Source organism: Bicyclus anynana, chromosome 17, assembly GCF_947172395.1.
Source record: "Bicyclus anynana chromosome 17, ilBicAnyn1.1, whole genome shotgun sequence".
Taxonomy (NCBI): domain Eukaryota; kingdom Metazoa; phylum Arthropoda; class Insecta; order Lepidoptera; family Nymphalidae; genus Bicyclus; species Bicyclus anynana.
Window position 1 is genome coordinate 1915162 of NC_069099.1, and position 14602 is coordinate 1929763.

Sequence of the window (14602 nt, forward strand, 5' to 3'; positions counted from 1 at the left end):
TACGATACGTGACCTAACTGAACTGCTTTTTAGATTTAGCACTATTGTTTTCTTTTTTTTCAGTTACTAAAACTTTTCTTTTAACTCTCGTAGTGTAGATATCCAAAAACGGTTGGTAACGCACTTGATTTTAAATTTATTTGCAGTTGTTGATTACTTTTACCCTTTTTTATTGCTTTCATATCATCTTTTTATTTATATTTGCCAGTTTTTGCGAATCAGTTTATCATTAAATAAAAAAAAATTTGCCAACGAAACTTTCATTATTTCATTATTTCATATTCACTATATTTCAATCACTAGATTCTAAGTTATATCCAAAATGTAATACAATAGAAAGTACAACTGCATTGTAACAGAATTCACAAAATAGCTTCAAATTAAATGCTGCGAGCAAATTTGGTAACAATGCATCCTTTCGAGCACAGCTATTAAGGTCATATTCTATTTTGTATTCCTCCTCCCTCCCTAAGCTGTTGTCTTGTGAATTCCAGATGAGTCCCTCACCCCCGCGCCTCAGCCGCCGGTCCGATCCCCAGGTACTCTCAGTTCCTCTACTACGTTTTGTTTATTCATTAGTCCTCAATTAGCTTTATGCTTTTATTCCTTAGCACCCTTAGACGTTGTCCCGTAGAGTTTTTATTTTGATGAGCCTTTTATTTTGTTCCTTTAATAGCTTTGGAAGGGTTGATTTGTTAATCTGAGTAGTGGCGTTTGCGACTTTGTACTAACATTGATTTATTTTTAAGCTTATAACACTAACAAGCTTCTTTGCGACAGAGCTTATTAGTTAACGTATTACCGCCATTATTTCTGCCATACACCAGACTGTACGTTGGTTGTCGATGTGTATACTTATATGTATACTTGAGTATTGCTAGTGACTGTGTTTTATATTATATACTACGCCCTGCAGCGTCACCTATGTACTTTTCGTTCCCGTGTGAGTGCGGAGATGTAATATAGTCTATGAGACTTGTAAATAAGGTGGCTATTTACAGGTACAAGAATTTTAAAAATCAGTTCTGTAGATCCTAAGATTAACCCCTACAAACTCACATACTCTATAATATTAAGTGTAGAAGCAACGATTTTCAGTGGGAACCTATCCTTTGCCTTGTACTTATTGTAGTCTGTGCTTAAGCATCCACCGATATAGGTTCACTTCTAACAATTTGAAAATAAATTGTGTGATGGACATGGATGTTTTCGAAGTGTCTGAATATATTCACAATATCTTATTGTCTGATAAGAGATAATTTTCATAATTTATGAAATTAATCATTTATCTCAGTACGCATTACACAAGCCACAATTACTTTGATATTGATCGTGTTACTCGTATGTATAATATTATATTTATTGATATCGTGAATATATTTATTTACGTACGTAAATCACCTGCTTCTTCCACTAAAATAATAAATGTTCGTCTATTGTCATGTAGGTACTGATACCTCCGGCAGACAAAACAAATTCTCCTTTCAATTGATTTTATCGAAACGTAAAACCCGTCTGCTTCTGAATCGAATTACTGTAGCAAAATATTATATCAATACCTACGCAACATCTGTTTGTAATAAAATTATTTGAAAGAAGAACAATTTACCAAATTTACTTTGTCTGCTCACAATATACTTAATGAATAATAATGTCTACTTCATCATAGTCTTATTGGTTTTTTGTTAGCTTGCTATACTATCATGTCTAGTATTTCATAATGCCAGTTAACATGCCTCTAAAATAAATGTAACCTTTAATATTTTGAAGGTATAAGTAATTTATTTCAAGTAGGATAAAATCCCAAACGTAGGTTATAAATTGAAGAGTTTCTCACCTATGTAAAGCATGTCTCAAAGTTCAAATATAGACAGAAGTGTACGTTTGAATCTTGAGACTTTACGGTTGACTAGTCTATAATAGTGGGTAGGATTTTAAAGGAACGTGTGCCTTATTACAAATGTGTCAAGGAGGGTTTTCGCTTGTTGCAGCGGCGGCTGCATCCATATGGGGCTCCCAGGATGTGTACGTGAAGAAAGGCAGCACGATATCTCTGACGTGTTCGGTGAACGTTCACTCGTCACCGCCTTCGAGTGCTTCTGTTTTATGGTAAGTTCGAGTAAAGCTTTCAATTTGCGCCGGGATTCGAGTTGTCGGAGTTCTCTCGAATTTGGTGCCACTCGCGGAAATATGGGGGTGAACAGTTGTGGTTTATTTTATATAACAAAGTTCGCCGACTTCTAGTTCTTATTGGAGTTTACTACTTTAAGAATCGATTTTTCATATAAATGAAAAAATATGGGCTGTAAAATTTGATGAACGAATGACAGCGTTACGTTTTTGTGCTCAACCTATTCTGCGCACCTTTCTCCATGCGCTGTCGCCCGCTGTTGGCGGGCGCGCATGCCGCGGCCTGCTGCTTGTCGGTAGTACAACTTTCACTTTCAGGCGTGAGTAATGAGACGTCCATAGTGTAAGCTGCGAGGCAACATACACCTATTTAGACAGTCGATCTGAAAGTGTAAACTCCATTCGTGCGTCGGAGCTGACACACACTTTTTTATTTAAACATAAAAGGCTTAAAAATAAATTAAAAAAGGCATGAAATAAAAGAAAAAAACGTGTGCGTTTCAGAGCGCTCAACAAAAGTAATAACGTAAACCTGCTGCCATATATGTGAGAGAAAGGGAAGCCAGACAGAGTGGCGTCGAAACGCGTTACGTTACGAAGCGGTTCATCTATCTAAAAACTAATCGCAACGTCCCCCACCAGATTTTATTGTGATTCTGAGGCAAGTCTGTATGAGTGGGTACACAAAATAGATCAATGTCACTCCGGCATTGTTATAGTGATCTTAATTTGTCCTAGGGAATGAACCCAAAATAACTCTGTTGTTGACCAAAACATGCTATCTGTGATAATTTATGAGAAATGTTAATTTTACTGTAATTATAACACAAAATAGATCTTCAAACACAGATATCTGAAATAGATCGGGTTACCATAATTTCGTTACTCGGGAATTCAATAAAGATATTTGCGGTGGTTTCCCCGTTGATACCGTCTCACTTAGCAACATCAGGTACTACTGTATATAAAACAATATTCAATCTCCGATTAGATAAGGACTTTTATAAAGCAATCTCCAGGAGGCTCTTTGATCCCCGTTTTCAATGAAAACGTTTTTAGGACCTTAAATTCGGTACACATAAAAGACGGAAGAAGTCAAATAAATTATAAATTGAATTGCTGTTTTCGCAGCTTTCTCCTATTTTTTTTATCTTTTGATTAAATTCGATATGAATCAAGACGGCGTTACGTTCCCCCGAGATTGACCCGGGATAGATAACTTCAGGCCAATTTGTATTTATAAAGCGCTATGGAAGTAGATTCATGACGTGATTGCGATGATTCCTTTTAGGAAAATATTACTGTAAGAATTGTAATATAACGCAATATTTATCATCATTTATTATATGTCATCGAAGACCAGCATCGAAGGTAAGCATCTACTCTTATAGAAATGTTATATAATGTTTTATAAATAGTCCATTTTTTTACTGAATATTTGTCATATATCTTAATATATAAATGTGAAAGGTTCATTCATCACGAAATCTTGAAAGTACTTGACGGACAAAGATAAAATTGGGCAGGGAAGTAGTTTACAGTTACTAGATGTTTGCTAAGAACAGATTTTGCAAGAAAGCCGGATTAGGGAGATCTAAGGGCGGGTCCGCTAGGTTTCAATATGATAAATGTTCCCTGTTCCTTTCAATCACTTGGGAAACTGTGTGAGTGGGCACAAACGTCCAGCGGGGGTAGTTACAATATGCTAACGAGCGCGATGTGGCAGGTACCACGGCAGCGCGGTGGTGGACTTCGACTCGCCGCGCGGCGGCATCAGCCTGGAGACGGAGAAGACGGAGGGCGGCACCACCAGCAAGCTGCTGGTCACCAAGGCGTCCCTCAGCGACTCCGGCAACTACACGTGCGTGCCCAACAACGCGCACCCCGCCTCTGTCTCCGTGCACGTGCTCAATGGTACGAAATTTGGGATTAAAAAACACTCTAAAACGAGCAATAAATTTAAATACAGTTTCTACCCTTTTATTATTGTAAGTAGTTAACGTCACGCGGTTTCACCCGTGGTTCCCTCCCGTAGGAATACGAGGACAATATGTCCTCGATAAATAAGCTATCTTACACTGAAAGAATTTTTCAGTGTAAGATATAGCCAGTAGTTTCTGAGATTTATTTATTTTTAAGAAAAATCAACAGCTTTACCAAGAATACAATTATATAATATTTCCTGTATGTTACAGATTTTCCATAGTTAGAACAATTATAAAAAGCACAATCTGAGAATACATTCAAGAAAAGGAAATAATAAAAAAAAGAAAGAAAAAAAAAATCACATTGAAACGCATGTAGTCAACGTTGGTATGAGAAAATGTGTGTGTGTGTGTGTGAGATTAGCGCGTTCAAGCAAAAAAGTAACAAACAAACTCTTCAGCTTTATAATATTAGTATAGTTTTACTATTTTGAATTAAATCAACATATTCAGACAAAAATAACACAGAATATCTCAAAATATAAACTCATTGGCATGTGAAATAACATAGTTTTGCTGCAGTAGCAAGAGCAACACACTCAAATTCAACATTTTACAGTTTTAATGATGAGCTCGTAAACACTATTCGCGCAGTCCTCGGGCGGTCGCGTCAGTTCCGCGCCACAGCCACCTCGCATCTCTTCAATTTGTATCAAATTACTACAACACATTCACTGCTAACTATTAGTTGAATGCGGAACAATGTGGCGGAGTTCACAGCTCTTTGTAAACTTGCGCCTTGCTTGTGCTACTTCAGCGTTACTGTGGAATGGAGAGAGAGTTTCGTCGTTCTTGGTTTTTATTTTATCGTTTCGTTGTTTGCTGTTCTAGTTTGAATTCTTAGTGTAAAACTAGACTATTGTTTTATTTATCAACATATAGCGTCTACACGCGATTTTACCTTTTAAAACCCTAATAAAAAAGCAGGGTATATGTAATATGCATTCCATTATTTTTAAATTCGTCGATGAACTTTTCGCCTGTAGCACGCCATTCGAATTTGAACTTCATTTTTATAGGAAGCCAAAATCAAAATGTCACTAACAACGAAGTTGCTATGGAAACGAACGAAGTCTCGAAACTGTGACTTTACAGAGATGGGGCTGGACATATTTAAAGGCTATTTTTTAACGATCGTTGTTCAAGCAAACATCATCACTCTAAAACTGATTTTTTGGCTAGTGGGAGGCTTCGGCCGTGGCTAGTTACCACCCTACTGACAAAGACGTATCGCCAAGCGATTTAGAGTTCCGGTACGATGTCGTATAGAAACCGAAAGGGGTGTGGATTTTCATCCTCCTCCTAAGAAGTTGGTCCGTTTCCATCTTAGATTGCATTATCACTTACCATCAGGTGAGATTGTAGTCAAAGGGCTAACTTGTAAAGAATAACAAAAAAAAGCCACAGACATATTAGGCTTCCAGGTATGAAGGCTGAACTAAAGAACCGCCCCATTGACTGTTGTCGTCCCTATACCTAGTAATATAGCATACATGTTACAAGGTCACAATTTTACTGTGCAACCTAGTTGCAATGTATAAATGCGAATATTTTCTATCATTTATTTGTACTATACTACATATTCTAATTAAATAACAGATTATATCTTATGCCGGACTAACAGTTTTATCAAATGAGGGAAAGAGGAATATTAAAAAGAATATGGCAAAAACATTCCTTTGATCAAATAAATCTCATTCATCCATCCAATCATTTATTTAAAAAAAAAACAAAGTGGATATATGCTTTGAAACAGGAAAAACAGGAATAAGGAAATCTGTGATAGGGAAATAGGCTTTATACGATAAGTTCTTTGCTACGAAGCCCTTAACCCGTGGCTTGTCCGCAGGCGAGCACCCCGCGGCCATGCAGACCAGCAACCGCGCCACCTACCTCACGTCGCAGCTGAGCTGTGCGGCGCTCACCTACCTGCTGTCCAGCATGGCCTGCAGATGATCGCCCCGGCGCGCCGACTTGTTGACCTCTTACCATAAGTTCGTGCATAAGTCTGTTGAAGCCATCGGCATTACATTCGCGACTCCATTCTGGCCTCTTTCACTTACTTTGTTGCTTTACAAAAATTATATTATATAAATTCTTTATGAAATCATGCAAACTTTATGACAATTCAATACATCGTGCATGCACTTGAGATTTTAGAAGTCAGCGGTAGCGATACGGAGCGGCATGCTTGCGCGTAGCGACGTCCCTGGCTGATTTCTGAGACGCCTTAAAGATTGCATCCGACTGTACTTATATATTTAAACTTGGTAAATCCCAAACATTAGAATTTCAATTTTGCGATACGCCTCTTCGTAATGAAGCTATTCTGTAAAGATGTTTAAAAATTCTACAGCGTGAGGTTCGAAATTTAAGTTTTAATTTATCTCAATATCTCTGTAACTATTATGATAATCGAAACTCGCTCGATTTATATAAACTCACCCTACGGAATAGCTCGGCCATTTTGTTGCAATGCATTCAGAGGGCCTAGTGGCAGTTTGATAGTGATACTATCGCGTTAACGTAAACGGGAATTTCTAAGGAATTGAAACAGCGCCATCTAGTGGCACTACTGCACAACTGTTTCAATTCCATATAAATTCGCGTTTACGTCAACGCGATAGTAACAGTAACAAAATATTGAAAACTCCCACTAGTCTCAGGTGATGGGCCACATAGGTGATGTCCAAAATTTACAAAGTGAAATTTTGCATCATTGCATCTTATTAATTGAGTTCTTAAAGGAGAAGGTTCTTTATTCGGCTGTGTATTTTTGGTAAGCTAAATTGTTTACGTCACAAAATTTTAATTGTTTCTTGATTTTCGACTGATATTACTTTGTGATATTATAATTTTAATTTTGTTATATTTTTCAAGTATTTTCATAATGTAATTAATGTTATTATTTATAGGTAAGTTTATAAAGAATATTTTAAAATGTACTAGCTGTGATTTGAGTATACATTACGTTACCCACCGTGAAACACGGGATCTTTATAGTCAACTAATAAATAAAGTTGAGTTTAACAATTTTCACATGATAATTCAATAATTTTTCTAATTTCTATTGCTAGATTGCTACCATATTCGCTAAAATACCACTGATTGTTCAATAAACTTAAAAAAGGTGAATCTATCGAATAGATCATGAAATCTAAAACTTAACGACCTTGTACTAACAATGATTTGTAATTGAGTGACAAATAATTCCCAAACATTCCAATTTAAGGTTGCGTGCTGTACATCACTTACTTTCTATGTGCAAAAAACTTAATTGAGTTTACTTTTTAAGCAAGACGAGAATTATAAGTGAGTTAGATATCACTGGTCAGGTTGGTGGAAATCTCTTTCGCTTGTAATATTGGAGCCCAAAAGATCGTTGGAGCTTAAGATTTTAATGATGCAGACTTTTGTTAGAGTTAATTTTATATTTTTTTCTCAAAAGCGTTTACTTACCTTGGCCGAATTATGTATAAGGCGTAAATTTTGAAACTGTTACATTCAGGTTGAGACGATTAAACAATTTCAAACTTATAAGGAAATCGATTTATTAAATTTTTTTCAGTTATTTCTTTCTATGAATAATATAGAAATTAATCCATAAGTATGTGAAATAAGTTTGTTAAAAGTGTTATTTGAGATGGCGCAAAATCGCGTTTCATTATTCCAATAATGTTGTTTCGTACTTTAAAGTTAAATAAGACAGTATTGAAAATATGTGATTTAATTATTAATATTATTTACGATATTTTTTTACAAAATATTACTTTAGGAGGCTCCGCAGATTACAAACTTGTGATCGTGTATGCAATTGCTTTAGTGAGAAGAGACAAAACTATTACACTATACAATGACTAATCACCAAAAGCGAAAACATGTTTTAAATGCATACACAACAGATATTGATTTATATCACCATATGGTAGCAGTTCTCATGCGATGTCACCTGTGTAATTCCCAATCCCGTGGTTATACAGGGATAAAATAGCCTACTTTACTCACTGATAATATATACGAAAGCCTTTACATTTCAAACGCAGCAAAGCGCCACAAACGCGTAACAATTGCAACTTGATTTAGTTTTAGTGAGTGAAAATTTTACCCGAGCATTAACAAAGAGAGTCCGCGGAAAATGGCCAAATTTAACAATTTATTATAAATTTCCCCGTTTCCCCGAAGTTGGCCAACTTTCTCCTCATATTAGTCTGTAGTTTGCGGGGTCTGTATTTATGTTACATTTAATATGTTGTAACGAGTAAACAGTGTAAATTGCCAGTTTTGTAAATAAGCGAGAAACGACATACATACGTAAATTGTAGATTAAATAATAAAGTTTATATCACGAGGCGTTGTAAATACTTTGGAATCGTTGTAAATAATAAATATAATAAATTAATTAATGGGTTAATAATAATGTAGCCGTTTTCGCCGTTTGGGTGGTGATACGCTGGTTTTTTTATTTGTTCCTAGAACAATTTATTGTTAGTTAATTATAATAATAATAAAATGTCATTCTTCTTACATGTATATCGTTCTAAACACAGTAATACGCAAAAAACGTAAACCTCTCACTATCATATAATATCCACAGAAAACATATTTAACTTCTATAAAAATGGAAAATTATATGTTTAATTGATTAAATATTAATTAATATTTCACGTTTCAATTTCACTAACGTGGGTATCTAAAGTGCAGATTATGTTGTATTTTGTCTGGTTTTTGTTGTAGTTATTTTCTAATTAAATAAAAAATATATATGTTAATATTGTTTTCTTGGTTTAAATAAACATGTATATTAGAAAACAATTTGCTTTAAATAGTTAAAAGATTACTACAGCTGCTATACAATGGCCTTATTTGCGTTATACCTTCAACTTTTGTTAATGTTTATTCATCTAAATTAAAACGTGGTACGAACGAGATTTGCAAGTAAGAAGATACAGCGCACATTTAGACTCTATTTAAGAATAGACTAAAAGATCAACTAGTCGTAATGTGCGCTTCACTTTAGACCCCTTTTCATTATTTCAGAAACCGAAGCACTCAACTTTAAATAGACCTCAACCCAAGACGGGTTGAAAAGGTTAAAATTGTTTATCTTAAAATAAGCGCTGATTTTAGTCCTAATGTGTACGTTGAGAAAATGTGATTATTTTTCCAAGTGCAAGGATCTATGCTCCGACGTACCGGCGTAGCATAATATAAGGTTGCTACCTATTTTATTTACAGACTTTATATGAACGTAAATTTCTATATTACGAGATAATATGGTTTAGTAAGTACTGCGGAATGGGGCTACTGATGAGATTATTTATTTTAATGTCATATTTAGTATTTATGTTAACGTTAAACCGTTTATAAAAACCTGCTTTAACAGTCAAACAAATTATAAAAACCAGCTCGTAATATGCTGTTTATTAAAAAATTAAAAACAACTTCCCATTTGCCAACAAAGAAACACTAGGCACTTCATTATGAGAACTACGAATTCTGAAATACGGGAAAACTGTGGAAAAGAGGGCACAACGAAAATTGTAGAATTACTTCATATCCTCGGGAAATGAAAAACAAAGATGGCTACCGAGTGGGTACAACATAAAGAAGATTCTTTAACGAATGGGAAATTACAACGGAATTTGTGAAAGTTTCTTTTAATTTTCGTTTAATAATGTGGGTTGTGTTCAACGTTAAAATAATAAGAGAGAGAGAGAGTTCATAGACAATGTGAAGTAGGTAATTTAATATTTGATACGCTCGTAAGAAGTCTACCAGAGACAAGGATTCTCATCGTTCAAAACTTTTATAAAGTATTGAATCATAAGAATAAAATTATAATTTCATGAAAAGGGGTCTATTGTTTAAACATAATTGTATTTTTAGGAAATAACGACAAATAAAATAAATAATTTATTAAAAAAATCTATCGACTGTTTTCTATTAAAATATAAATTATATTCTTAATCTCTTCTGTTATTCCACTCTTGGTAATTTAATTTATACCGCTGCACTAAGTCACCGCCATACTCAATATTAATAATCGAATAGAAAACGATATAAAATTACAGTAAATAATAAAATAACCGTATAAATTATATCCATCACGTAGACAGAAAAATAAATAGACAAATAAAGGCGTTCATCGCGTTCATCGCATCGGCTCATGAAAGATAAATCTTATCTGAGGTAACAAATTTACAGGTTGTAAAGCGATATAACTATTCGTAAGTAATTTATCTAATTTATTTATATTGAAAAACTGACGAATCCATCCATCACAGCATTATCCCTAAAACCCCGAAATCGGAGCATTTGCAGGAGATGTTGACGTTCAAATGCAAATGAAATAAATAGACAGACTTAAATTTATCGCTTAGAAATACAAATTATGGAGTATGAGTATACTCAGTACAGAAATGAGACAAGGCAATATATATTGTCATACGTACTGTTTCCACAGCCTCAATTTGTTGTATATTACAAGTAACTTTAATTAATTGGTCACTAAAAATGTATGTAAATTTAATTTATTAGTAAATGCTGGGATCTAAAATTGCTTTATCTCTTGACTGACTACTGCACGCAAATTATTTGTCTATTTACTTTTATGTTTACGCAAATGAAGAAAAGTTAATTAATCAGAAACTGTTACCGCAAAAAACTTTGAAGCTTTGAAACCTTACAGTGAATCGCTCTACTTTCATCTTATTATTATGAGACGGTCTGCAATACGATTCTTTATAAATGTGAATTTCAATATTCTATGAATCGATTAGTTTTGTTGAAAAATTGTGAGAGTGGTATCAATTAAGTTAACAGGAGCACTGCAACTGTTGAAATTTCTATTTCCATAAATTCTTGTAAAGTAGGTTTAAAAACTGAAATATTAAATATAGCACAGTAGAAAATTATACCTAGCTATGTTCCTTAACGCGTAGGATGTTATTAATTAGGGTCTAATCTCACTAAACCAAACCATGGTCGCGTCGTCGGAACTGTTACGAAAGCGGAATGAAAATGCACACAACTCGCTTGAGAATCCAATGCAAAAATTAAATATCCACATTTACTGTATGAAACTTATAATGGAAAAGAACGATATAAAATGACAGTAAATAATAATAGTTTTCTTTGATTAAGAGAAAAGTCGCTGCGATCTTTTTGCTAGTATAATAATGTTTAAATACAAACATTTCAATCTAAGTTATCAACATAAATTCAAAACGCTCAGCATAACGAAAAAATACAATTTTTACTTTTTGAGAAAAGGCAATTAGTAATAATATTTAAACTACTAGTAACTAACCTAACCTAAACTTATTATAAAAATAAAATAAAAGGAAATATAAAATTATGTCTACAGACTTAGGCGTCGTAGAATTCATCCGAATCGATGATCATTGGTAAAGTGCCCAGAAGGCTGGCAGTTTTACCACGTTGTATGGCAATACTTTTGGTCACGGGAGGCGTCGATTAATCACTTTGCGATTTCTTTAAAAAGAAAGCGAGAATTAATTTATTAGTAATTAAATTTTATTTAGATTTTTACCAATGTTGTTATATTAGTTATAAACACGTCGGTGAAGCTTCTGGCCGCGCTACCACTCTAGTGAGATATGATCCTTGAAATAATTTGGATTATTTGTAAAACTGTACGTCTTTTTTAATAATGGATTGTAAATGTCCCCTGAAAGTCCTTTTTGTTGATTTTCCTTTTTGTATTTTGTAAATAAATTGTAAACGAAAGACAGTGGGGTATTATTAAAATAAACATTATAAAAAATGCTTCGTTGTTTTTCTCATTTGTTACAAATACCACAACATTATAAAACTTTCAGTCTGCATCTTTATAGGTGTTTTGCAGGAATTGACCACCGCGGTACTTTAATATTGATTGGTGGGCTTATAGTTAAAGTAAGTTCGTTCGCTTAGTTTATTTCTGCAACGATCACTATTGTATGCTCATAATAATGACCAGGACTGATGGTTTACTTACTCTCCAAAGCACGGCGGTGTAATACTACCGACTTCATAACGCCTTCAAGTTTATGAATGTGTTTGTGCCGGTCAATTCCAAAATATGGAAATTGAAAATGGTTTTAAAGGTATAGTTTATTATCACCGATCAGTTTATTTAATAAGAAATACAAAATATGCCAAAATTAATGTGACAAAAACATATTTTGGGTTGTACCTGCTTATTTCTAGTCACTACATCGAGGTTGCCAGGTATAAGCACTCGACTTATGTTTACTCTTCTACCTACCGATAAAATCAATAGTAAAATAATGATACTTTTATGGAAATGGAGGTTTACTGCTCATTTTTATCAGCTTATTATATTGACGCTTTAGAGTCTTTCTCATACGAGACGGGGTAAGAAACTTACACCCACCTCGCTGCTCCAATGGAAGTTGGCGGGATAGGCTATAGGGTTGTTTGTAAAAAATTGGTCTTAGATAATGTTTGCCAAGCCGGAAATTGGAGGAGTCGGTTGAAAAAAAAAATATAATGATTCTGTATCTATCTTAACACAGTGCCAACAGTGCGATGTAGATGTAATGTGTACAACGGTGAGATTGGTTAAAAAAAACAAACATCATTAAAAATAAAGTGTACATTCTCTTGTATTAATATATCGGAAACGAGTATTAAATACGCCCGCGATAAGTAACTACGTTTCAAAATAATTTTAAATATTTTATATTTTTTTTACATATAACCAAATACGTTTAGGATTCGTTGGAAAAAACAACATTTTTTACGAATAAACTCTTCTTGAGTTATCGAATTTGAGTGCAGCATCAGAAATTTAATGCACAGTAAAAGCCAAAATGTAACAAAAATAAAAATTCGTGCCCAAAAGGGATGGTTAAGTTATACTCGTAATTATCAGCTAAGAGCTCCCTAATGTTTCATTCATCACTTTTTAATTAAGCGCAGTTTGCAGACGCCTCAAAGTGCCATACAAGGGAAACTTGCGTGTCTTTAGAGCCTACTAAGATTGATTAACCCAAGCGGTACACTCTGTAAGGGATGAAGACCTTAATTGAAGGCGATGTCACTTTTTACGTATGAAACTAAGCCATTTGTTTATTCGAAAATTTACCCGGCGGCTTTGTTCTGAAGAATTTATTTATTAAAATTACATGCTGTTGTAATGTTTGTAACAAAAAACAAGTAGGTACTATACGTACTTGTTTTTTGTTACAAACATTTTTTACCATGTTCTTTACTGTAAAGCATACAATGTGTATGAAAAATTTCATGAAAATCAGTCGGTTATCATATGACGCCATTAGAGAAGAATAATGAGAGTTTGAATTACGGATGGATGGATGAAGAGTTTGAATTACGGATGAAAGTTGGAGTCTTAAGTTGTTGGATTGTCGATTCGGGGGCATGCATGCAAAAAATATAGGTACTTCCTCCACTGAGATCTCATTGAGAATCTGTTTTGGAGATATACCATTTTGTAAGTTTTTTAGATATAGTGCCTGTTAGTTAGTTAGTTAGTTAAGAACCCTGTGCCCGTCACTGGTGAAGTAGACCGATGACATCAAGCGGGTAACAGAGAGCCGCTGAATACGACAATCAACAAAAATACAAGGTAAACAAAAACATACCCTTTAACATTCTTTTCCAAAAAGTAAGGCACAAAATCAACATCTGATTGTTTCAAGGTTCCACTCTCAGAAGGAAATACGCCACTTACCAGATTACCGGAATATAATATGATTTCCACGACCGGCGCCGCCAACAGAGATCTGTTTAGGTATCGCTTTTATTAATACAAGTGATTATGTATAAAATTGGATTGATTCCTTCCAAATATTGCTGTTAGAGATCCGTGGCACATGAACAAAAATTTACCGCTAATTCAGAAGACAGGTTCTGCTTAGGAGATCTATCAATAAATTCAATAAAACAACTTACAAAATTATTATTCTTTGCAATTATGTAACTATTTTCGTTTATATTTAAACAAAATGTTATTTCTGTTAATACCATTCATCTCACAATACTAATCTAGGATTAAATACTTTTTAAATGTAATAAAGGACTCAAAATTAATGGAATATCTTTGTAAATATTACAAAACTCAAACCATCTGTTGTGTTATTTCGTTGAAGATGTTTTATTTAGGGAGATCCTATTATGATCTGTAACAACACAGTCGCCACTTTCATCTCGCCGCTTCCTTGTCAACGCCAAATTTGGATGCCATTATGAGACGCGTCGTTGTGAGCGAAAATTATTTATTTTACCTCTCTCGTGAAAATTATTGTGATTTACGAACGACGAGGAAAATAAACATTGCGACAGAATTTAAAAAAAACATTCTTATTTATATCTTGTTCAGGAAGGAGTCCATATTTCTGTCAGGTGATTACGTTTTGATGGCCCTGGGGCCGGCGCTTACCTGACGAGGTGCGGCTAAGCGGTGTAAATATCTGTCAAATAGTCAATTGTTGACATAATTA

General features: G+C 34.2%; 1 protein-coding gene across 2 annotated transcripts in view; it reads left to right on the top strand.

The window, feature by feature from the left end:
• Window positions 1–6940, top strand: part of LOC112049712 (zwei Ig domain protein zig-8-like) — a 259870-nt gene extending 252930 nt beyond the window's left edge. The window contains exons 5-8 of one of the 2 annotated variants that reach the window (XM_024087720.2): window positions 495–539; window positions 1992–2109; window positions 3857–4044; window positions 5965–6940. In XM_024087720.2, coding sequence (XP_023943488.1) covers window positions 495–539; window positions 1992–2109; window positions 3857–4044; window positions 5965–6071 — 458 coding nt within the window. In that variant the 3' untranslated portion in view covers window positions 6072–6940. The remainder of the gene's footprint in view (window positions 1–494; window positions 540–1991; window positions 2110–3856; window positions 4045–5964) is intronic. The other variant, XM_052886372.1, reaches the window with a different exon arrangement.
• Window positions 6941–14602: the final 7662 nt, after the last annotated feature.